The following is a 26,401-nucleotide window of genomic DNA, read 5'->3' as shown; positions in this document are numbered from 1 at the left end:
GTGATCCCCCCACCTTGGCCTCCCAAAGTGCTGGGACTACAGGCGTGAGCCACCGCGACTGGCCAAGACTTTGTATATTTTTAAATGAAGAATGTTGTCTTTACCTAGATCAATCTGGCCTAGTATATAACAACATAAAAAAACTCAAGGACAGAGCCCAAAAACTCACCAACCAAGCAAACAATAATGTTGAACCCCACTTGGACACTCCCTAATTGGACATCCTGGGTACTCCCAATTCTTAGTCCTTTAATACCCGTTTTTCTCCTTCTTTTATTTGGACCTTATATCTTTCGTTTAGTTTCTCAATTCATACAAAATTGCATCCAGGCCATCACCAATAATTCTATATGACAAATGCTCCTTCTAACAACCCCACAATATCACCCCTTACCACAAAATCTTCCTTCAGCTCAATCTCTCCCACTCTAGGATCCCACGCCGCTCCTAATCCCACTCAAAGCAGCCCTGAGAAATATTGCCCATTATCTCTCCATACCACCCCTCAAAATTTTCACTGCCCCAACACTTTACCACTATTTTGTTTTATTTTTGTTATTAATATAAGAAGACAGGAATGTCAGGCCTTTGAGCCCAAGCTAAGCCATCATATCCCCTGTGACCCACAGGTATGCATCTAGATGGCCTGAAGCAACTGAAGATCCACAAAATAAGTGAAAATAGCCTTAACTGATGACATTCCACCATTGTGATTTATTTCTGCCCCAACCTAACTGATCAATGTACTTTGTAATCTCCCCCACCCTTAAGGTTCTTTGTAATCTCCCCCACCCTTAAGAAGGTTCTTTGTAATTCTCCCCACCCTTGAGAACGTACTTTGTGAGATCCACCCACTGCCTGCAAAACATTGCTCTTAACTCCACTGCCTATCCCAAAACCTATAAGAACTAATAATCCACCAGCCTTTGCTGACTCTCTTTTCAAACTCAGCCCACCTGCACCCAGGTGAAATAAACAGCCTTGTTGCTCACACAAAGCCTGTTTGGTGGTCTCTTCACATGGACACATGAGACAAAATCTTTCAATCTCCTGCCTGGAGAATAAAAGACTGCTAGATACGTGGGAGCTGAGTGGGCTGGCAAATTAGTATTCGACAATCAGAATCCATATGATCATTTAATCCCCGACTTGTACCATCAAGCACACCTTTTGTCGCCTAAGCCAGAGACACTTTCTTTCACTCTCAGGGAATAAATCTGCAGTCTTGTGCTGGGGTAAGGGCAATTAACCAGAGAACTGGAATTGGGAAAAGGACTTAGGGAGCTAACTGGTTCTCAGACAGCTTTCCCTGTCTGCTCCAGACCCACACCCCAGTGAGACTCTACGCTGCCAGCTCTGTGCCTTTTGAGAGTTCTATCGGCTTGCCTGTCAGCTTTCCCTATTGTTGGCTGGGATGTGGCTTTCCAAGTCAATTATCAAGCATTCATATTCCTGTCTGCTTTCAAAAATTTCATTGCTATTGTCTCCTTTCCTGTACTCTCTGTCCTTGTATGTGTGTGTGTGTGTTTTAAAGTTCACTTTCTACAGTTTTAAAGGAAAAAAATGAATTTAGAAGTATGGAAGTCCCCAGTCGGACTTTAGAAAATGAAACTTGACAGACTAAAGTTCTTACAGAAAATTAAATGTGAAAGACTACCCTGCCAAAAAAATTTGGAAAAACAGCGAAAATAAGGAATGGCTTGTCTTTCTAGGTATCAAAATTCATTGTAAAGCTTTGTTAACTAAAATAGTATAATACTAAGGCTGGGTGGGGTGGCTCACGCCTAGAATCCCAACACTTTGGGCGGCCAAGACAGAAGGATCCCTTGAGCCCAGGAGTTTGAGACCAGCCTGGGCAACATAGCAAAACATCGTCTCTACAAAAAAATAAAAATAAAAAAATTAGCCAGGCACAGTGGCACACACCTGCAGTCCCAGCTGCTTCGAAGGCTGAGGTGGGAGTATTGCTTGAGCCCAGGAATTCAAGGTTGCAGTGAATTATCATTGCACCACTGCATTCCAGCCAGAGTGACATAGCAAGATCTTGTCTCTAAATAAATTTTAAAAATAAAAGTATAATTCTAACATGGGAATGTAGATCAGTGGGGCAGAATATAAATTACTGAAACATACACGTTTATAACATGTAATTTTTAAAGTAAGAGTCATATTTTAAGTTGGTGGGGAAAAGACAAGCTAACTGATAATGTTAGAACAGTTACCCTTTGGGGGAAAAATAAAGTTACCTATTTCAATGGAGACATAAAAATATCTAACAGATATTAATGAGCTAAATGTAAAAAATAAATTTAAAAAGCAATGGCAGATCCCCTGGGTGCCATCCAGGCCCCCAGAAAGAGCTATTCAGTCTGTGGCAAAGCTTTGAGGTGGCTGGTACTGCTAAAAGTGGCAAGTGGAGGTGCCACCCTAGTGGCCTGAGCTCTGAAGTGTGGCAGCCAGAGAACATGTGAGGAGAGCCAGACCACATTTTGCAGCAGCACTGTGCCAAAAGGCTGTCTTCATTAAAGATGTTTAATGAAATTAAGACTGGGTTCTCAAGATAGGGTAGTTATCCAGGACAAGATGGACTAGCCCCAGAAAAAGACATCCCCAGATGGTGGGGGAAAAAGAAGAACTGTCGGATGCATCGGTTTTTCTTACTCAAAATATTATTATTCAAGATCACAATCAAGGTCAAGAGAAAGAAAACGAGAAAGAAAATGAAGGACGAAAACACAAAGAGCATGCTGATGGGCAAAAAGGCTGAACTGAAGACACTGCAGACTCAGGTAGGAAAATAATAAGCCTATTTCATGATAAGGCAAGGAGACAGGAATCCTACAACAATTCCTCTAAGAAATACACTTCTGAGGAGCCTAATGACAAACAACACTATTCTGATAAAGGAAGAGAGGGACTAAATTCATCTGAAAATGGGCTGGGTGCAGTAACTCACGTCTGTAGTTCCAGTACTTTGGGAGGCCAAGGTGGGCAAATTGCTTGGGCTCACAAGTTTGAGACCAGCTTGAGCAACATTGCAAAGCTCTGTCTCTACAAAAAACACAAAAGTTAGCCAGGTGTGGTGGTGTGTGCCTGTGATTCTAGCTACTCAGGAGGCTGTGGTGAGAAGCTTGAGCCGGGGGAACAGAGGTTACAGTGAGCTGTGATCATGCCACTGCACTCCAGCCTGGGCAACAGAATGACATGCTATCTCAATAAATAAATAAATTCATCTGAAAATGATAAGGACAGACACAGACACAAACAAAGTCGTCAGGAAGCAGAAGTCCACTCAAGATACAGGTCTCGTGAAAGGCATCATCATAGTAGAAAGAGGGAAAAGAAGTAGTCTCAATCCAGAAGCAGAGAGAAGAACAATCATGATCTAGGAGAAGGAAAAGAAAACCATGGGCTGGACACGGTGCTTCACACCTATAAGCTCAGCACTTTGGGAGGCCAAGTTAGGCAGATCACCTGAGGTTCAGGAGTTTGAGACCAGCCTGGTCAACATGGCGAAACCCTGTCTCCACTAAAAACACAAAAATTAGCCAGGTGTGGTGGTGCACGTCTGTGGTCCCAGCTACTTGGGAAGCTGAGGCAGGAGAATCACTCGAACCCAGAAGGTGGGGGTTTCAGTGAGCTGAGGTCGCACCACTGCACTCCAGCCTGGCCAACAGAGTGAGACTCCGTCTCCAAAAAGGAAAAAAAACAAAAACAAAAAAAAAAAACAAAAACAAAAGAAAGAAAACCATGGACCAGATCTTGCTCCTGTTCAAGATAAAAACTACATCTGTGTTGTGTGTGAAAAATAAGTAAATAAATAAATATGACACGCATAGGAAAGAAGCAGAAGTAGTACAGGAAGCAGAAGACAAGAGAGAAAGAAGAGCATTGAGAAACTAAGAAGATTTACCAGAAGTTTAAGCCAGATTTCTAGTTCATCTCTCTTCAGAGGTAAAGGCACAGCAATGGATGCCTAAGAGTTTTAGCTGGGAGGATGGAATAGGCAAAGAAATTACAAGAACAGCAAGAAAAAGAAATAGTTGGGATGGGTGTTGCAGAAAAAGTTTTTAAAAGAAAAAGATATTGTTGAAAAACAAAAACAAGAAATAGCTCCAGTTACTAGAGATTTTGTTCTTAATGTTGCTGCCCTGTTGGCATCAGGAATGCCAATAACTCAGATAGCTATGGCAGCTCAAATGAGAGCCCTGCAAGCAACAGCTTTGGCAGAGATGGAACAGCTGTACCGAGGGATTATGACACAGCAGCTAGAAATCCAGTGAAATTTGCTGAACAAGAGGAAAAAAATCAAGGCAAGAAAAACTGGGCAAACTCCCCATCTGCTGAACTATGACTTTGGGAAACAAGGACCAAAATGTCATATATAGGAAATTAGCGGGTATTAAGAGTGATGATGAAGCTGGATGTAGCTCAGCTGATGAAGAAACTTAGAAGACTGTGAAGCAATAGGAAGTCCTGTATTTAGAAATGTAGATGCTCAATATGAAAAGGCAAGATCACAAACCCACACACAAAGAGGAATGGGATTGGGTTTCACATCTTCAACGTAAGAAATGAATGCAGTTTAAAAAAGACCATACTTTTAAGATTTGGGAACTTATAGCCTTCTTGTTCTGATGTCAGGTCCTTGTTCCCAAAGAGCTAGTGTTCCAGTTTGTTGCACTGGCTTTTCTTCCTCTCTTTTTTTTAAGCTGTGGTAAAATACACATAACATAAAATTTACTATCATAGCCATTTTTTAAGTGTACAATTCAGTAGCATTCGATAACGTTCATAATGTGCAACCATCACCACCATCCATGTTCATATCTCTATCTTATAAAGCTGAAATGTGGCTGGGCGCGGTGACTCACGCCTGTAATCCCAGCACTTTGGGAGGCCGAGGCAGGTGGATCACTTGAGGCCAGGAGTTTGAGACCACTCTGGCCAACATGGTGAAACCCTGGGTGGCTTGGTGGCTGAGCCACAAGAATTGCTTGAACCTGGGAGGCGGAGGTCACAGTGAGCCAAGATCATGCCACTGCACTCCATCCTGGGCAACAGAGTGAGACTCTGTCTCAAAATAAAAGTAAAAAAAAAAAGAAAAATACCAAAAAACTGAAATGCTATTCCCATTTGCATTGGCTTTAATTTATTGAAAAATTAAGATTTTTTTCATAAATATCAGATCAGTGATATAGGTGTTGTAATCATGTTAAACTCACTTCCACTAAACCTGACAGGACTATAGAAGGACAATATTTTTTGGTTCATGAATTCTACTTTTTGAACATAAAATGCTGTAGGTAGAATGAAATCTCATACATGCATTTTTTTTGTGTCTGTTATCTTGTGTACTTTTGTACTTAACCTTGTACAGTTATTTTCATCTTTTAAAACATAAAAGAAATGTTATGCAGATGTTCGTTAGAAGATCTTGCCACTGGTACATAACCCAGCACAAATAAGCTGGGTGGTGATGATAATAAAAATGGTTTTCTCCAAAGGAAAAAAACCAGCAGAACTATTGGAGAATATTTTCATACCTTGGGAGCTATGAAGAAAACAACTTCCAGATGTATCTACATAAAGTAAAAAGACCAATGGACTAGGAGAAAATATTTGCAATAAATATAACAAAAAAAGAATATCCATACAATTAGGAAAGAATCCAACTTACAAACAAAACAAATGAGTCATTTGATAAGTGGACAAATATCACAGACATTTCCAAATACCAAAGATATGCAGCCTCACTACTATTCAGGGAAACGCTAGTGAAAACAATGAATTTGCATCTTTTCACCCATCAGATTGGCAAACATTTGAAAATATTCTTATCTTATTTTTGAGACAAGGTCTTGGTCTGTCATGCAGGCTGGAGTGCAGTGGTGTAATCATAGCTCACTGCAGCCTTGATCTCCTGGGCTCAAGCAATCCTTCAACCTCAGCCTCCCAAGTAGCTGAGAATCATAGAGGCATGCTACCACCCCAGGCTAATTTTCTTTGTTGTTATTGTGTTTGTTTTGATACAGGGTCTCTGTCACCCAGGCTGGAGTGCAGTGGCATGATCTCAGGCCGCTGCAACCTCTGCCTCCCAGGTTCAAGTGATTCTCCTGCCTCAGCCTCCTGAGCAGCTGGGATTACAGATGTCCCGCACCATGGCCCAGCTAATTTTTGTATTTTTAGTAGAGACGAGGTTTCACCATGTTAGCCACGCTGGTCTCCAACTCCTGACCTCAAGTGATCTGCCTGCTTTGGTCTCCCAAAGTGTTGGGATTATGGGCGTGGGCCACTGCACCCAGCCAGGTTAATTTTTTTGTAGAGACAAAGTCTCACTATGCTGCCCAGGCTGGTCTCAAACTCCAGGGCTTAAGCGATCCTCCTGCTTTGGCCTCTCAAAGTATTGGGATTACAGGCGTGAGCCATTGCACCCAGCGTGAAAATATTCTTAATATTCTAATATTCAAAAGTCGGTGAGGTTACGGGTAAACAGATACATTCTTATTACATTCCATTAGTACAAGTATCAAAAACAAAGCCTTTGTTTGGAGGCAATTCAGCAGTATCTATTCATTTTAAAAACACATACCCTTATTAAAGCAGCAATTCCAATTGAGAAATCTGTACTATGGGAATTAACATATATGCATATAGATGCACATGGAAGGATGTCATTGCAGCATCATTTGCAATAGCAAGAAATTGGGAAAAACATAGATGCCCACAAGTGTGGGGAAAAGAAAGAGATCAGCTTGTTACTGTGTCTATATAGAAAGAAGCAGACATAAGAGACTCCATTTTGTTCTGTATTTGAGATGCTGTTAATCTGTGACCCTGCCCCCAACCTTGTCCTTGCAAGAGACATGTGCTATGGTGACTCAAGGTTTAAAGGATTTTGGGCTGTGCAGGGTGTGCTTTGTTAAACAAGTGCCTGAAGGCAGCTTGCTGGTTAAAAGTCATCACCATTCTCTTAATCTCAAGTACCCAGGGACACGCACACTTCTAGACCTCTGCCTAGAAAAGCTAGGTATTGTCCAAGGTTTCTCCCCACATGATAGTCTGAAATATGGCCTCGTGGGAAGGGAAAGACCTGATCGTCCCCCAGCCTGACACCCGTGAAGGGTCTGTGCTGAGGAGGACCAGTACCAGAGGAAAGAAGGCCTCTCGGCGGTTGCTGGCAGTTGAGATAGAGAAAAGCATCTGTCTCCTGCCCGTCCCTGGGCAATGGAACATCTCGGTATAAAACCCGATTGTATGTTCTGTTTACTGAGAAAGGAGAAAACTGCCTTAGGGCGAAAGGCGGGACTTGCTAGTGCAAAGCTGCTCTTTATGCACTAAAAAGGTTTATGGAGATGTTTACATATGCATATCAAGGCACAGTACTTTTCCTTAAACTTATTCATGTCACAGAGATCTTTATTCATATGTCTTACTGCTGACTTTCTCCCTATAATGATCCTATTATCCTGCCACTTCCTTTTCTTTAAGATGGTAAAGATAATTACCAATAAATACTAGGGGAACTCAGAGACCAGTGCCGGCGTGGGTCCTCTGTATGCTGAGCGCTGTCCCCTGGGCCCATTTTTTCTTTCTCTGTACTTTGTCTCTGTGTCTCATTTCTTTTCTCAAGTCTCTCGTTCCACCTAACGAGAAACGCCCACAGGTGTGGAGGGGTAGGCCACCCCTTCACACAAGCAGCATGATGAATCAAAGATGAAGATATGAATACATTCATATTATGGAAAATCACACACCATCAAAAAAAATGCATGTGGAAAAAGCTCCAGAACTTAAATGATGAAAAGGAAAGTTTTAGAACTATATATAGAGTGTGATTACTTTTAATTTTTATTAATTTTTATTTTTGGGGGTCTCACTCTGTCACCCAGGCTGGAGTGCAGTGGCACAATCTCGACTCATTCCAACCTCCACCTCCTGGGTTCAAGTGATTATCCTGCTTCAGCCTCCTCAGTAGCTGGGACTACAGGCACCCATCACCACTCCTGGCTAATTTTTTTGCATTTTTAGTAAAGACAGAGTTTCACCATGTGGCGCCAAGCTGGTCTCGAACTCCTAACCTCAAGGTTAGGTTGCAGTGAGCTGAGATCACACCACTGCACTCTGGGCGACAAGAGTGAGATTCCAAATTATATAACAAACTTATATAGTACTGGAGGCATTATAAATTAACATACACTTCATTTTTTTTCTTTTTTTTTGAGATGCAATCTCACTCTTGTCGCCCAGTGTGCAGTGGTGTGATCTCAGATTTTAGAGTTATAAAAGTATGATAAAATGTGCACCTTAGCATATATAAAATATGATAATATAAGCCAGGATCTAGACTTCACTGGAGTCTGGGTGACGAAGTGAGACTCTGTCTCCAAAAAATAAAAAATAAATAAAAGAAACTTTAATGTAAGTTTCAAAAGAAGAAATGAATAAACAAGAGGGAAATGCTAACTGTTAATTCACTTCTAATTATAATTATAATCCAACAGGGACTTTTTGGGACCTTTACAAATTATTCAAGTATATACATGGATGAATAAATAGTTACAAATATCAGAGAATGTGTTGAAAAACAACTGCCACAAAGGGGAATAACTAGTCTTACTAGGTATGTGAAACTATATTGAAACAATAAATAGCTGGGTGCGGTGGCTCACGCCTGTAATCCCAGCACTTTGGGAGGCCAAGGTCAGGAGTTTGAGACCAGCCTGGTCAACATAGTGAAACCCCGTGTCTACTAAAAATACAAAAATTAGTCAGATGCAGTGGTGGGCGCCTATAGTCCCACCTATTCAAGAGGCTGAAGCAGGAAAATTGCTTGAACCCAGGAGGCGGAGATTGCAGTGAGCCGAGTTTGAGCCACTGCACTCCAGCCTGGGCAACAGAGCAAGACTCCGTCTCAGAAAAAAAAAAAAAGAAAAAGAAAAGAAACAATAAATAAAACAACAAGAAAGTAATGCAGAAAGAAAAATGTAACTCAGTGGAATAAAATGAAGAAATGAAGAGTAAAAACTAAATCCAATTATGTATTAAATGTTTATTGAACCAATGTTAAAGGTGTGATGACTACATGCCAGGAACATACTATTGTTGACACCACAGTCAACAACTCATGTTCTTATCGAGTTTATATTCTGGGTGTGGGAAGAACAAGGAGGCAAATGAAACGAGGTATCTTCTATTGTCCTAAGTGCCCTGAAGGAAGTAAACAGGATGATGTGACGGGGGTTACTTCAGATAGAATGTCAAGAAAGTCTGTCTAAGGATTAAAATTCGAGCTGAGACATAAATGATAAAAGTCGTCAGTCATTTGAAGAGCTGAAGTGAAGGAACCTAGATGAGAGTATTCCAGGGGACAGAACAAGTACAAAGGCCTGGAGGCAAAAATGTACTTGTGTTTGAAGAACAGCAAGAAGGCCAGAGCACAATGAAGATGACAGTGTATCCGGTGAGGGGAGAGAGTGGCAAAGGAGCCAGACCATGCTGGGCCTTACAGGCTGTAATAGGGGGCCTGAGTTTTACTCTAAACTTAATACAGTATACAACATTAGAGTTTCTTCAACAAGGGGAGGTAAAAATGGATTATTTACACTTAATATAATAGGTTAGACAATAATTAGTTTGAAAAAAATAAGTTTTAAAATAAACTCAAAAAACACAGAGATTTACTTATTTGTTGATGATAAGGCAAACCATTGTTTTATCTGCTAACAAAGAAAAAAAAATGCCGTCAATTATAATTGTAAGATGTCACCCACTATAACACACATCCAGATTTTAGAGTTATTAAAGTGTGATAAAATGTGCATCTTAGAATATATAAAATATGATATTATAAGCCAGGATCTAGACTTCACTGGACAAGTGGTTCAATTATATTACAGAAGGCTGACATGGAAAATAAAATTATAAACTCACATACGGAAAAAGCATGATTAATAAAAATTCAAATATGTGAGGTACCTCTATCTCTGAGTAGAAATTTAAAATGATGCACTTCAGTACTAGAGTTACAAGGAAACAAACTTATATAGTACTGGAGGCATTATAAATTAACATACTCTTCATTTCTTTTTTTTTTTTTTTTTTTTTTTGGAGATATGTCACCCAGGCTGGAGCGCAATGGCACGATCTCAGCTTACTGCAACCTCCACCTCCTAGGTTCAAGCAATTCTCCTGCCTCAGCCCCCCGAGTAGCTGGGATTACAGGTGCATGCCACCACGCCCGGCTAATTTTTTGTATTTTTAGTAGAGACGGGGTTTCACCATGTTAGCCAGGCTGGTCTTGAACTCCTGACCTCAGGTAATCTGCCCGCCTCGGCCTCCCAAGGTGCTGAGATTACAGGTGTGAGCCACCGTGCCTGGCTAACATACTCTTTCTAAATATCTATCTAGCAATATGCATTATGATTAGAAATATTAATTCCCTTTGACCCAGGTATTCTGTTTTTAGCAGGGTATGAACAGGCATAACAGTTTGCATAAAGACTTACAGTAGTTTTATTCATATTAATTAAAAAAAAAGAAACAAAGTATCCAGTGTCTGTTATCCTAGGTGCTCTGCTACCTGAATCAGCTAAGAACACTCATTTTACCCCCCCCCCCCCCCCCCCCCCCCCCCCCCCCCGTTCTGCTTTGACCTTTTTTTTTTTTTTTCTTTTGAGACAGAGTTTCGCTCTTGTTGCCCAGGCCAGAGTACAATCTCAGCCCACCGCAACCCCCACCTCCCAGGTTCAAGAGTTTCTCCTACCTCAGCCTCCCAAGTAGCTAGGATTACAGGCATGTGCCACCACACCTGGCTAATTTTTTGTATTTTTAATAGAGACGGGGTTTCTCCATGTTGGCTAGGCTGGTCTCAAATTCCTGACCTCAAGTGATCTGCCCACCTCGGCCTCCCAAAGGGCTGGGATTACAGGCGTGATGCACTGTGCTTGGCCAAAAGCTACTAATTTCCATATGTTAAACTTGTATTCAGTCACCTTACAGAACTCTATTATTAGTTCCAATTGTTTCCAACTGATTTCGATTTTCTAATCAATTCATCTGTAACTACTATATATTCTGAAACCTAGTAAAGCAAATTTCCCATCACTGTCCTTTTTCCCTAGAATATAGTTTTGCATTTCTTGGCCACCCCTTTTCCCTGATATATTTTGCCTTTACCGAGTTCTATAAACTCTCCTGATGGAATTATACTTGGTTTTCCATTTGATGTGTTGCTCACCACCTTTGGGACTACTGTCATCTTTGCTTGACTCTTTCCAACAAGGGGAGAGTTTGTAGCTCCATTTGTTCCAACTATTCCTTTGTTTTTCCTTTAAGATTTTATAATTTTATTGGAATCAATGTCAAGTATTCCATACCAAGTTCATTCCCAAGCACTAACTATTCTTTATTACTACCGTAAATGAGGCTTCTTTAATTATGCATTTTCTAGCTGTTTTCTCAGAAACAGGAAATTTAATTTTGTTGGCTTTATCTCATATTCTGTCATTTTGCTGATATAATTTCCTTACTTATAATTTTTTAAAAAGATTTTCTATGTCCATAATCCAGCCACCTTACATGATAACTTATCTCTCTTTCTTTACTATGTTACTTCTTCATTTGTTTTTGTATCACTCACTACAAATGTTTGTTAAAATTAAACAATAAAAGATATTCCTTTTTTTTTTTTTTGAGACAGAGTCTCGCTCTGTCACTCAAGCTGGAGTGTAGTGGCGTGAATATGGCTCATTGAAACCTCAACCTCTTGGGCTCAAGAAGTCCTCCTGCAGGCCGGGCGTGGTGGCTCACGCCTGTAATCCCAGCACTTTGGGAGGCCGAGACGGGTGGATCACGAGGTCAGGAGATCAAGACCATCCTGGCTAACCCGGTGAAACCCCGCCTCTACTAAAAAAAATACAAAAAACTAGCCGGGCGAGGTGGCGGGCGCCTGTAGTCCCAGCTACTCCGGAGGCTGAGGCAGGAGAATGGCGTAAACCTGGGAGGTGGAGCTTGCAGTGAGCTGAGATCCGGCCACTGCACTCCAACCTGGGCGACAGAGCGAGACTCCGTCTCAAAAAAAAAAAAAAAAAAGAAGTCCTCCTGCTTTAGCCACATGAGTAGCTGGGACCACAGGGGCACACCACCTGATTTTTTATAGGGACTAGGTAGGTCTCACTATGGTGCCCAGGCTGGTTTTGAACTTCTGAGCTCAAGTGATCCTCCTGCCTCAGGCTCCCAAAGGGTTGGGATTATAGGTATGAGCCACTGCACCTGGATGAAACACTCAACAAGAGTATTCACAAATGCCTACAGATTTTACCCTGAGATAACAGTGGCTCTGGTTTCTTGGCTCTTGGTTTTGAAACTAAAATTGATTGCTTCAGGGAAAGTAAACTAAGTGACGAGGGGAAAGGGGAAGGAGGATATTTTTCACCATACAGGTTGAACACTCAAAATCCAAAAATCTGAAATCCAAAACACTACAATATCCAAAATTTTGTGTGCCGACATGATGCTCAAAGGAAATGCTCATTGGGCATTTCAGGTTTTGGACTTTCAGATTTAGGATAAGTATGATGCAAATATCCCCAAATGTGAAAAAGTCCAAAATCCAAAACACTTCTGGTCCCAAGCAGTTCAAAGGGATATTCAACCTGTATACTCATAGTGTGTCTCTGAATTCTGAACCACATAACTATATTCATTTCTTCAGAAAGTAAACAATTAATAAATGTGTACTTTTAATCAAAAATGCTTCTTATTCCAGTTTAAGAGTGTATTTAATATAATTTGGATAATCACTCCTCTCAGAAACTACTAATTTTTATTATATTAGTTTTTCTTACTGCTATAATAGACTATTAATTTTTCTTTTTCTTTTTTTTTTTTTTTTTTTTTTTTTTGAGACGGAGTCTCGCTCTGTCGCCCGGGCTGGAGTGCAGTGGCCGGATCTCAGCTCACTGCAAGCTCCGCCTCCCGGGTTTACGCCATTCTCCTACCTCAGCCTCCCGAGTAACTGGGACTACAGGCGCCCGCTACCTCGCTCGGCTAGTCTTTTTGTATTTTTTAGTAGAGACGGGGTTTCACTGTGTTAGCCAGGATGGTCTCAATCTTCTGACTTTGTGATCTGCCCGTCTCGGCCTCCCAAAGTGCTAGGATTACAGGCTTAAGCCACCGCGTCCGGCCAACTATTAATTTTTCTTTGTTACACTGACTTGCATTCTTGGGAATAAATACTATTTGGACACAATGTATAATTCTTCTATTTAATAGTATGCAGTTTTCCTGCTAAAGAAATAATTTTAGGGCTAGAAAAGAATATCTAGTATCTTTGTAGATTAAAAAAAAAAAAAACACCCAACACACAGAAGAGACAAAACGCAAAACAAACAAAAACCATTAAGGCCAATAAAGCCTAGATGATTTGTTTAAGGGCACATTGCTTGCTAATGGGAGAGTCAAAAAGGAAAAAAAAGTCAGGTTTCACAATCCCTTGGTTCAACTGATTGTTGGCTAAGATTTTAGTTAGTATGTAATTTTATACCAATACTAACAAGCAATATTTGACAAACATCTTCCCCTTTGTTTTATTTTTTGAGACACAGTCTCACTCTGTCACTCAGGCTGGAGTGCAGTGGCGCAATCTCACCTCACTGTAACCTCCGCCTCCCAGGCTCAAGTGATTCTTCTGTCTCAGTCTCCCATGTAGCTGGGTGCCACCACACCCAGCTAATTTTGTTTGTATTTTTAGTAGAGACAGAGTTTCACCACATTGGCCAGGCTGGTCTCAAATTCCCGACCTCGTGATCCTCCTGCCTTGGCCTCCCAAAGTGCTGGGATCACAGGCGTGAACCACTGTGCACGGCCCATCTTGCTTTTTAGAGTCAGGTTTTTGGATGATAACCAATTTATTCCATGAAATACGCTTAGGTAGTAGGATTCCTTGTTCTAAGTTTTAAAAAATAACTGAATGCAACATACAGGTTTTAATGTACTTCAACTTTAAAAAATTCTGTGACCCCATTAGGGAGTCAGTTCTTTTTTTTTTTTTTTTTTTTTTTTAACATCTATTATTTTATCCTAATATTATTTCAGTGCTTTTATGTTGACCTCATTTGGTAAGTTTTTTGTTTTCATATTTTTTGAGATAGAGTCTTGCTCTGTTGCTCAGGCTGGAGTGCAACGGTGTGATCTCAGCTCACTGCAACCTCTGCCTCCCAGGTTCAAGTGATTCTCATGCCTCAGCTACCCAAGTAGCCAAGCAGCTGGGATTACAGGCATGTGCCACCATGCGCAGCTAATTTTTCTATTTTTAGTAGAGACGAAGTTTCACCATGTTGGTCAGGCTGGTCTCAGACTCCTGGCCTCAAGTGATCCACCCTCCTTGGTCTCCCAAAGTGCTGGGATTATAGGCACGTGCCACTGCGCCAGGCCAGTGCAGTTATTTTTTGTAGTCAGCTATTTCAGATATATTGGTAGTATAACTATGTATATATCATCCCTTTAAAACAATGTTTTCTATTTCTATCTTCTTTATATCAATTAGGCCAACTATTTATTAATTTTTATTATCTTTTCAAAGATCAGCCGGGTCCAGTGGTTCATACCTGTAACCCAGCAATTTGGGAGGCCAAAGTGGGAAGACTGCCTAAGCTGAGACGTTCGAGACCAGCCTGGAAACATGGTGAGACTTCATCTCTAAAAAATTCAAAAAATTAGCCAGATGTAGTGATGCATGCCTGTAGGCCCCATTACTCAGGAGGCTGAGGTAGGAGGATGGGTTGAGCCTGGGAGATGGAGGCTGCAGTGAGCTGTGATCACTCCACAGCACTCCAGTTTAAGAGCAAGACCTCGTCTCAAAAAAAAAACAAAAACAAAGATCAAACTTTTTAGTTCCTATTATTTTTACGTTTTACTTATCTGATCTTACCAAATCCAATGTACACTAAATATTTAATAAATGTCTATTAAATTATAAAGTTAGAGGCCGGGCACAGTGGTTCACACCTGTAATCCCAGCACTTTGGGAGGCCAAGGCAGGCAGATCACAAGGTCAGGAGATCAAGATCATCTTGGCCAACATGGTAAAACCCTGTCTCTACCAAAACTACAAAAATTAGCTGGGTGTGTGCCTGTAATCCCAGCTACTCGAGAGGCTGAGTAAGGCAGAAGAATCGCTTGAAGCAGGGAGTCGGAGGTTGCGGTGAGCTGAGATCGTGCCACTGCACTCCAGCCTGGCAACAGAACAAGACTCTGTCTCAAAAATAAATAAATAAATAATTTTTTAAAAATTATAAAGCTGGTCTTTTTGTATTGTTAATATAAATCTCCAAGGTCCATTTTCTCTTATAACTGTGGCCCAATTTTTTTTTCTCTTTTAAAAAATTTTCCTTATTTTTTATAATATGAAATGCTTCACCAATTTGCATGTCATCCTTACACAGTGGCAATGCTAATCTTTTCTGCATTGGTCCACTTTTAGAATATATGCTGCTGAATGAAGCAAGCACTCTATCCCAATTTTTAAAATACATTATCACTATATTTCCTTAATTTTCAAATAAACTCATATTATGTACACATTTCTATAGCCTGCTACATACCGTTAACAGTAGTATAAAGCACATTCTCACATTTGAATTCTACAACCTAATATCACTTTTCAGATGGTAGATTCATGACTCAAACCCAGATTTCCTGATGCTAGATCTTGAGCTTTTTTTCTTTTTTTTTTTTTTTTTTTTTTGAGACGGAGTCTCGCTGTGCTCCCAGGCTGGAGTGCAGTGGCGTGATCTCGGCTCACTGCAAGCTCCGCCTCCTGGGTTCATGCCATTCTCCCGCCTCAGCCTCCCAAGTAGCTGAGACTACAGGCGCCCGCCACCACGCCCGGCTAGTTTTTTGTATTTTTAGTAGAGACGGGGTTTCACCATGTTAGCCAGGTTAGTCTCGATCTCCTGACCTCGTGATCCACCCGCCTCGGCCTCCCAAAGTGCTGGGATTACAGGCTTGAGCCACCGCGCCCGGCGCTTTTTTTCTTTTTTTGAGACAGGGTCTCACTCTGTTGCCCAGGCTGAAGCGCAGTGGCACGATCTTGGCTCATTGCAACCTCTGCCTCCTGGGTTCAAGCGATTCTCCCACCTCAACCTCCCAAGTAGCTGGGAGTACAGGCACATGCCACCAGGCCCAGCTAATTTTTTGTATTTTTAGTAGAGACAGGGTTTCATCATGTTGACCACGTTGGTCTCAAATTCCTGGCCTCAAGTATCCACCCACCTCGGCCTCCCAAAGTGCTGGGATTATAGGTGTGAGCCACTGCACCCCACCTTGAGCTCTTTCTATTATGCTGACTCTCAATGTCCAATCTGACTCAGGTTTTAAGAAAGTATTTAAAAATTATCTCCAAGATGCACCTGTTTTAGATGGGTTCATCTTTATGTATACTTTTATGTATCAGTGAATACAATGTATGAAATTTTTAATTATCTTACAAAATTATATATTCAAAATTTCAATTTATTTGTTCCAAGTTATATTTAGCTTTTAAACTTTTATCTTAAGAAAACAAATTTTGTTGTAAGCATTTATTTATTTATTATTTACTTATTTATTTATTTTGAGACAGAGTGTCACTCTGTAGCCCAGGCTGGAGTGCAGTGGCGCGATCTCAGCTCACTGCAAGCTCCACCTCCCAGGTTCATGCCATTCTCCTGCCTCAGCCTGCCGAAGCTGGGACTACAGGCGCCCGCCACGATGCCTGGCAAATTTTTGGTATTTTTAGTAGAGACGGGGTTTCACCGTGTTAGCCAGGATGGTCTCAATCTCCTAACCTCGTGATCTGACCGCCTTGGCCTCCTAAAGTGCTGGGATTACAGGCGTGAGCCACCATGCCCGGTCTATTTATTTTTAATTTATTGTTGTTTTGAGACGGAGTCTCACTCTGTTGCCCAGGCTGGAGTACAGTGGCACGATCTCGGCTCACTGCAACCTCCAAATCCCAGGTTCAAACGATTCTCCTGCTTCAGCCACTTGAGTAGCTGGGACTACAGGTGCACACCACCACGCCTGGATAATTTTTGTATTTTTAGTAGAGATAGGCTTTCACCATATTGGCCAGGTTGGTCTCAAACTCCTGACCTCAACTGATCCGCCCGCCTTGGCCTCACAAAGTGCTGGGATTATAGGCATGAGCTACCATATCTGGCCTGTTGTTGTAAGCATTTAAAGTTTACATTTTATAGCTATAGAATTTTCTTTTCCACAATTGTTGTTACTTAAGTTTTCAATGTAGCATCTATTTGAGTGTTTTCTACCTATGGGCTTATTCAAGTACTTAAAAGAAGCTCATCTAGAATCTCACATATAAAATGATGAAATTATGCTAAATGAATAGTTCCCAAGCTAGGATCCCTACACATCTCAGTTTTCATGAAGTTAATAAAAACAATCTGAAAGCAGATTGTGGGCCACCATGTCCGGCCAAAAGTATAAGTTTGTAAATGAAAACCAAGGGCAGTGCAAGGGCTAGATAGAAACCAATAAATCTACAAGTGCTGAGGGTTTCTCAGGAGCTCTCCCAGAGCACCACCTGGTGGACATCTGGCAACTTTTACCAGTATCAATAAGGAGATGGACACAAGGTTACTCAAAAATCCCATGGAAACTCTCTAAAGTTGCTGCCATCGTTAGCTGACTACACATACCTGGATGAGGTCCAAGATTCCAAGTTCACTCTCTGAGGAATCCACACAAAATACAAAGTAGAGGGTAGCATAGTGTCGGTAGATCAGTTTGTAGTCAGAGCCACCAATCAAACTGCAGAAGATGGGAAACATTTAAATGCCCACAGCTTAATTAAACACATCAAAAAGGAACCTTGTGCCAAAGAATGAGAAAGGGCCCACTGGAAAGGAGAAGGCCAGATGCTAGAAGCAGGCCATTCTTACTAGGTGAATGGCAACCAAGTTTGGCAGAGGTACCTAAAGCCACCTTACCTTACCTTTTCTCCTGCCTATCCTCCCAGGGACCGATCATCCAAATGAGCGATATCAGAAGCACAGTAATTGAACTGCGCCCCCAGAGAGAATTGTGTCTCTCCCTGAGCAGATCATGGTGAGACCAGTTACAGTTGCATCAAGTATCCACCTGACACTTGAGTACTGCCAGAAGATGCAATAATGAAGGGCACTCACAAGTGGATATATGGGGAGAAAAATGAAGCTGACAGTTTACCTTCCACCCTCCAAGAAGTTACAGATGTTGTCATCCCGCTTGAGGACTAAATGGAAAGTCTCTCGAACAATCTGCTGTTGAATTTCTTCTGGCTATGGAACAAAAAGATAAGTGAATCAGTGGGCAGGCCTGAAAAACTACATCCCATCCATGGGGATGGACAGGGAAGAAGTGTTTCTAAGCTGGGAACATCTAAACATTTAGTACTTGTTTTTAGAAATGATAAAAATGATGAGGAAAAAATAAGAGTGAATCTATGAAAAATGGATGACAAGGCTCTGATACAGGAATTAAGATAGGGTATATTTACCTAAATATCTAAGTCACTAACCATTACTGTCCTACAGGTAAGCTGATATTTAAACAAGAAAAGGAACATTGATAAACTCTCATACAAAGTCAGAGAATAACTAGAAGGCCTGATCCTGAAATATTTTGTCTTCCCCTGGAAAACATCTGTGACAAGTATATAATAAATCTCAACAGGTCTAACATTTTAAGAAGGTCAAGATGTGGGCCAGGTACGGTGGCTCACGCCTGAAATCCCAGCACTTTGGGAGGCCGAGGGGAGTGGATTACAAGGTCAGGATTTCGAGACCAGCCTGACCAACATGGAGAAACCCCATCTCTACTAAAAATACAAAATTAGCCGGGCGTGGTGGCACATGCCTGTAATCCCAGCTACTTGGGAGGCTGAGGCAGGAGAATTGCTTGAACCCAGGAAACAGAGGTTACAGTGAGCTGAGATCATGCCACTGCACTCCAGCCTGAGCGAAAGAGTGAGACGCTATCTCAAAAAAAAAAAAAAAAAAAAAAAGAAGAAGCTCAAGAAGTAATCATGTAAATGTTTTAAAAAGTTGTATTGGCAAATACAGCTGCCATCTTTTGTACTGGTAATATAGATACTACATATAAGATGCTGTGTTACTCATCAACAAAGTATTATTGAGAAAAATAGCCGGGCGCGGTGGCTCAAGCCTGTAATCCCAGCACTTTGGGAGGCCGAGACGGGCGGATCACGAGGTCAGGAGATCGAGACCATCCTGGCTAACACGGTGAAACCCCGTCTCTACTAAAAAAAATACAAAAACTAGCCGGGCGAAGTGGCGGGCGCCTGTGGTCCCAGCTACTCGGGAGGCTGAGGCAGGAGAATGGCGTGAACCCGGGAGGCGGAGCTTGCAGTGAGCTGAGATCCGGCCACCGCACTCCAGCCTGGGCGACAGAGCCAGACTCAGTCTCAAAAAAAAAAAAAAAAAAAAAGAAAAATAGATCACAGATTAAAATTTTGAACAATCAGAGAGCTACAAATAAAATGTTTTATTATTTTTTTTTTAGACTGAGTCTTGTTCTGTTGCCCAGGCAGTGGTGCGATTACAGCTCATTGCAACCTCCAACCCCGGGTTTAAGCGATTCTCCTGCCTCAGCCTCCCCAGTGGCTGAGATCACAGGCATGCGCCACCATGCCCCACTAATTTTTGTATTTATAGTAGAGATGGGGTTTCACCATGTTGGTCAGGCTGATCTTGAACTCCTAACCTCATGGTGATCCACATGCCTTGGCCTTCCAAAGTGCTGGGATTACAGGCGTGAGCCACCATGTCTGGCCTTATTTTTTCACTTACTACGTGCATAAGAAAGCTCAACTCTGATGAAATCACTTTGATAACTCACCTTTGATTTCTAATTATACATATGAGTTTCAGAAGTATGGTTAAAAAGGGTAATGAGAGGGAGAAACCAGCAATTAAGACAGAAAATAATTTAAAGCTCTAGACCATTGCTTCTCAAATCTTAGTTTGCAATGAATCAGCTGTGAATGTTGTTAAAATACAGATTCGGATTTAGCAGGTATAGGTTAAATCCTGAGATGCAAGTCTAGTAAGCGCCCAGGCAATACCATTTCTGTTGGTCTGGGGACCACACTTTGAGTAACAAAGCATAAGAAAACCTTAAATTGGACTTGCCCCAAGAGTTAGAAAATAGGTTCAAGTAATTTTAATCCCTTTTTTTCTACAGCCCTGAATTTAGCTTTGAAAGGGTTAGTTATTTAAAAGAAACAGAGAGGGGAAAAAACAGGGAAAACGTAATTGTGGGGAAATTACTTTGACTCACATGGGTATGGAATGGCTCACAGTATTTACTGAATGAATGAAAACTTGCTAATCATTGGTCACTACAAATTTGAGTAAATCAATCACTATTTTCCTCATTTCCATTTAAAGAACAAAGCTCACAGATGACAGGATGCTGTAAGGAACTAAGTCTATATACTGCAAAATACGAAACATGCTAAACATCAGCACTTTTTAAAACTGAAAACACATCTTTTGAACTAAAGCCTTTTATCTGACTCTGGGGGAAGTGGCAGCAGTGGGAAATGGTATGAAATGATGAGGCTACCTAATTTCTAGTTCAGTAAAAAGGTAAACTACCAATTGCTTACATGCCTCAGTGATTTTAATAACCCCTCATATCATTTTAGTACTCTGTAGTTTTCAAGGTACTTTCATCTATGAGCTCATGAGGTCTTATAAAAATCCTATGATCTCCAAAGATACATGAATGGTCAATAAGCACATGAAAAGATGCTCAACATTATTAGTCATTTTGGAAATTAAAATCAAAACCACAATAAGCCAGGTGCAGTGGCTCACACCTGTAATCCCAGCACTTTGGGAGGCCAAGACGGGCAGATTACTTGAGGTCAGCAGTTCAAGACCAGCCTGGCCAATATAGCAAAACCCCATCTCTACTAAAAATACAAAAATTAGCCAGGCATGGTGGCGGGCACCTGTAATCCCAGCTATTTAGGAGGCTGAGGCAGGAGAATCACTTGAACCCGGGAGGCAGAGGTTGCAGTGAGCCAAGATCACGCCACTGCAGCCTGGGAGACAGAGCAAGACTCAGTCTCGGGGGAAAAAACAAAGCCACAATGAGATACCACTTTATACCCACTAAAATGTCTTTAATCAAAAAAAAAAATAAATAAATAAATAACGAATGGCAGGGATGTGAAGAAAATGGAATCCTTATACATTGCTGATGGAAATGTAAAATGGTGCAGCCACTTGGAAAGTTTGTCAAATAGTTTGCAGTTTCTCACAATGTTCACCATAGTTACCATATGATCCAGCAATTCTACTCCTAGGTATATAACCAAGAGAAATGAAGTCATAAGTCCACATAAAAACTTGCACAAGAATGTTCATAGCAGCATTAGTTAGAAGAGCCAAAAAGTAGAAACATCAGCTTATAAACAATCAAAATATGGCATACCCATATAATGCAATATTATTAAGCAATAAAAGAAATGAAGATCAGATACATGCTACAACATGGATGAATCTTGAAAACATTATACTACATGAAACATGGCAGACACAAAAAAACCCACTTATTTATGATTTCATTTATATGCAACGGAATAGGCAAATTCCATCTGCCACTCTGGAATAGTCAAATTCCATTTGCCATTCTAGAACAGGCGAATTTAGAGGGAAAGAGACTCTCTAGGGCTGGGACAGTCATGGAGAAATAGGCAATGAGTGCTAATGGGCAGAGGTTTCTTTTTGGGGTGATGAAAATGATCTAAAATTGATTGTGGTGATGGTTGTGCAGCTTCTGTGAACGTGCTAAAAAACACTGAACTGTCCTCTTTAAATAGGTAAACTGGGGCCAGACACAGTGGCTCATGCCTGTAATCCCAGCACTTTGGGAGGCTGAGTCCGGTGGATTGCTTGAGCTCAGGAGTTCAAGACTAGCCTGGGCAACATAGACTCCGTCTCTATAAGTAAATAACGTAAAATAAATAAGTAAATAGTATGGCATGTTAGTTTTATCTCAATAACCCTGTTAGAAAAAAACTAGGGGGGAATCTGTATACACACAAATGCAAATACAAATAGTTATGTTGAATACTCATATTTTTACCTCGATGTAATCTACTTAATTAAATGTAACCTAGCTTTAAAAATCTTATGAAGGAGTAAAATTAGTTTTTCATTTCTGATTGAAAAAAGACAGAATAAAAGTCTGAAAAGGGTTTATTAACTTGTCAATAGACGCAAGAGTAGAAAAGGTGGAGCTGAAGCCGGAATACGTTTTCTGACTCTTTTCCCTCTTCAGTTTCACCAGTACCCCAATTATGTAACATTTTGAAACCCCGCCATGAAGAAATAAAATACTGGAAGACAAGAAGCAAATACTGATGTTTATGTGTTTGCAAAGGAACGTGTTGGGAAAATTCAAATTTACGTAATCACTTATTGAGCCCTTATGCAGCAGCATTTATAATTTCTCATCATGTTTCCACTTTTAAACTAAAATTTTCTTCAACCCTACAGAGTGAAGGGTATCTAGTCTCTGGAAAGTCCCAGCCACACTGAAGCAAAATAATTCCAAATAAAGAACTTTTCCAGACCCTTTGGCTATAACAAAAACTTTCAGAAACTTAATATTTCTTCCTCGTGAAACTGTGGTCAACAACCAAAAAGATGACAGAACGTGACTTCAATCATTCAAGTTCTCAACGAGGCACACTCCCCACTGTCGCTTCTATCTCGTTCCCAGAGACCCAAGGGAAAATGTCACAAAATGGCACAGAAATGCCAGGATCCAGAAAAGGGTCAGAAAGAGCGGGGGCAGTAGGGCGGGAGACAGAATGCCTGGCACCGGCCTGCGCCCAGGTTAAGTGCTTAAGAAGGGTGAGGGTCATGCACGGTGCAGGAGCCCCAGGTGACCAAGGAGCGGTGCCCCCGGGCGCCCAGAGGCCAAAGAGGAGGGAAGAGATAGTGGGCACCCTCAACGGGCGTGGTGAAGCCGGGCCGCACTCACGAAACGCTGGTAGAAGCGGACTAGCCGCGGCTTTCCATGGTTGTTGAAAACCAGAATCGCCTGAATCATCTTTGCCAGCCACGGTTCTCTCAGCACCGGCTACTCCCAGAAATCGCCTCCTTCCGCCACAACACGGCCACTTCCGGTTGGTGCGCTGCTGAGAGCGGCACTCGGAAACTTGGCCCCGGCACCCAGGAGCCCTAGCACCCAAGGGTCCGGCCTCTTTGACGCCCTGGAGAAGGCGGCGGGGTCCCCTGCGGACTGCAGGTGCGGGTGCCCAGGAGCGTGGTCACCTCGACCAGCGTCGGTTGGCCGGTCAGGATGCGAATCCGGATCTATGTCCCTCGCCAAGACCGACAGCTGGCCCCAGAAGCCGAAACTTGACCACCAGCCGGGTTGCCAACACAGAGAGGCGGCGCGAGCTTGCCTTTCTCACCGTCCGCTCCAAAACCTGTACTCCCGCCTTCCCCTTAGCGCTCGCAGAACGTTCCGCGGAGTGGAGACGCTGGTCATTCGGCCGTTCCTCGGTTAAGGAACGTTTCGTTCATTTTTATTTTTCAGTATTACAATGCTGCAGTGAATTACGTAGCTGTCTCTCTGTGCATATGGGCTGTTCCTCCATGGTAGACGGTGAATGGTGGAATTAAAGAATTTTTAGTGCATTTCCTTTAAAATCCCAAATCAATCAAGTTCTTATTTTTGTTTGTTCTTTTAATGACCCAGTGTGGGTAAGGTGGAGCACGTTCGTATACTGCAGATGGAGCAGCGGATACAGCTGCAAATCGATCCAGAGGACTGTTTGGCAATATGGATCAGAAGCCTTTAAAATATGTAACAGTCCAGGCCCGGGGGCTCAGGCCTGTAATCCCAGCACTTTGGGAGGCTGAGGCGGGTGGCTCACTTGAGGTCAGCAGTTCGAGACCAGCCTGGCCAACATGGTGAAACCCCGCCTCTACTAAATTACAAAAATTAGCCGGGTGTGGTGGCGCGCGCCTGTAGTCCCAGATATTTGGGACTCAGATACCCAGATACTTAGTCCCGGGACTGAGGCAGGAGAATGGCTTGAACCCGGAAGGGGGAGGTTGCAGTGAGCCGAGATTGCGCCACTGCACTCTAGCCTGGGCGACAGAGGGAGACTCTGTCTCCAAAAAAAAAACTCTCTCTCTCTCTCTGTCTCTCTCTCTCTCTATATATATATATATTTATTTATTTAACATTAGACTCAGCGTTTCCAGCTCTGGAATTTATAATAAAATGATTGTGGATGTGTGAGAAGATTTAGCCTCAGGAACATACATTTCTGCCAGAGTATCTTTAGAACAGTAAAATAAAAAAGAAAAAAATATATATCTCAGCAGTGTTATTACAGGGGAAAATGGGAAAAAAATTATTACAAAAATGAGAAATTGGTTAAGTGCATTGTTCTACATGAATATGAGAAATATTAAATAGCTAATAAAAATCATGCTGGGAAAGATTTATGATACAGAAGTGTTCATGACATCTGTTAAGCCAAAAGATTACACGAAGTCTGCACAGGGACAACCCACTTTGCACAAGATTGGCGGCAAATACACCAAAATATGAATAATGTATCTGATGGAATGGCAGAGTCAGGGTGGTTTGATTTGTACAGGCCCCTGGAACCACACTGCCCTGATTCAAAGCATGGTTCTGCGGACTGCCTGGGCACCCTGGGCAAGTTTCTTCATCTGTAGAAAAGGTGTAATATCAGTTTCCTAAACTGGAAAATGAGTCTACTGACTGCAGACAGTTGTTATAAACACAAAAGGAGTTATTATAATATTTGTAAGCACTTGGAACAGTGCATGGCACATAACTGAGTACCACATAAGTGATTTTAAAACATCTTTGGGTGGTAGGATTATCGAGTTTTCCTTTTATTCCTTCAAAGAAATATGTGCTACTTTTGCAGCTAGAGTTTTGGGGTTTGCTTGTTTGTTTTTTCAGAGACAGGGTCTTACCCAGATTGGAGTGCAGTGGCACAGTCATACCTCACTGTAACCTCAAACTGCTGGCCTCAGGCGATCCTCCAGCCTCAGCCTCCCAAACCCCCACAATGCCTGGTCCAGCGTTTTTTTGTTTTTGTTTGTTTGTTTGTTTGTTTGAGATGGAGTCTCTGTTGCCCAGGCTGGAGTGCAGTGGCATGATCTTGGCTCACTGCAACCTCCGTCTCCCGGGTTCAAACAATTCTCCTGCTTCAGCCTCCCCAGTAGCTGAGATTACAGGTGCATGCCACCATGCCCAGCAAATTTTTGTATTTTTAGTAGAGATGGGGTTTCACCACACTGGCCAGGCTGGTCTCAAACTCCTGACCTCAAGTGATTCACCCATCTCAGTGTCCCGAAGTGCTGGGATTACAGGCGTGAGCCACTGCACTTGGCATGGCCCAGTTTTTAAATAAATAAAAACCCAAAGTCAGTTGCACTGAAACTTGACAAAAATGTTTAAAATGTTGAGGAAAAATATCAAAGAAAATTCTGAAACAGAATTATGAAGAACTAGCTCTGCCAACTATTAAAACCTACTTTGATGGTCCAAATTATAATTATAGGAAGACTAACTGAAATACTATAAATAATTTAGGCACAAAATAATTTTAATATGTGATATAGGAGTGGGAAGGAATTCAGTAAATACTATTAGGATAAACTGGTTAGCAATTTGAAAATAAGTAGTTAAGTATAAAACCAGATAATAACCTAAATAGAAGAAAACGAAATTGAATAATATCCAAAAATCTGCATTAGCTTAGAAGCAATAAAAATCACAAAACATCAATAGCTATATAAAGATTTTTTTATGAAAAGAATTATTTAATGGAAAAATCATTAAAATATGGCAAATGGTTACATTTAAAATACAAATAACTCTGATAAAGAGGTATCACTCCCCATCTCCCCAGTAGATAAATGGACAAAAAAACTGAATAACAAAGGGAGAAATACAGCTAGGAAAAGGAAAAAATGTTTAAGCTCACTATAAGTGGGGGGAAAGGCAAATTAAAATATATTAAAATAGGCCGGGTGCGGTGGCTCACGCCTGTAATCCCAGCACATTGGGAGGCTGAGGCAGGTGGATCACGAGGTCAGGAGATTGAGACCATCCTATCTAACATGGTGAAAACCTGTCTTTACTAAAAACACAAAAAAATTAGCCAGGCGTGGTGGTGGGTGCCTGTAGTCCCAGCTAATCGGGAGGCTGAGGCAGGAGAAAGGCGTGAACCTGGGAGACGGAGGTTGCAGTGAGCCGAGATCGCACCACTGCACTCCAGCCTGGGCGACAGAGTGAGACTCCGGCTCAAAAAAAAAAAAAA

General features: G+C 41.6%; 1 protein-coding gene and 1 non-coding gene across 8 annotated transcripts in view; both read right to left on the bottom strand.

Moving 5' to 3' along the window:
- The window catches only part of LOC112628493 (AP-3 complex subunit sigma-2), an 87,136-nt gene that overhangs the window by 43,007 nt on the left and 17,728 nt on the right, over nucleotides 1-26,401 (bottom strand). For 3 of the 7 annotated variants that reach the window (XM_025391339.1, XM_025391340.1, XM_025391337.1), the window contains exons 1-3: nucleotides 23,065-23,199; nucleotides 18,232-18,323; nucleotides 17,703-17,814 (exon numbers count right to left, since the gene is read on the bottom strand). In XM_025391339.1, coding sequence (XP_025247124.1) covers nucleotides 17,703-17,814; nucleotides 18,232-18,323; nucleotides 23,065-23,133 — 273 coding nt within the window. In that variant the 5' untranslated portion in view covers nucleotides 23,134-23,199. Of the gene's footprint in view, nucleotides 1-17,702; nucleotides 17,815-18,231; nucleotides 18,324-23,064; nucleotides 23,224-26,401 lie in introns of those variants that run through there. The other 4 variants (XM_025391336.1, XM_025391338.1, XM_025391334.1 and 1 more) reach the window with 4 other exon arrangements.
- On the bottom strand, nucleotides 15,402-15,508 carry LOC112629501. Its single transcript, XR_003120613.1, has one exon. It is a non-coding gene; the product is annotated as a U6 spliceosomal RNA (small nuclear RNA).

This window comes from Theropithecus gelada, chromosome 7b (genome assembly GCF_003255815.1).
Source record: "Theropithecus gelada isolate Dixy chromosome 7b, Tgel_1.0, whole genome shotgun sequence".
Classification (NCBI taxonomy): Eukaryota; Metazoa; Chordata; class Mammalia; order Primates; family Cercopithecidae; genus Theropithecus; species Theropithecus gelada.
The sequence above is the reverse complement of the archived record's forward strand: the minus strand, read 5'-3'. Positions and strand labels throughout refer to the sequence as shown.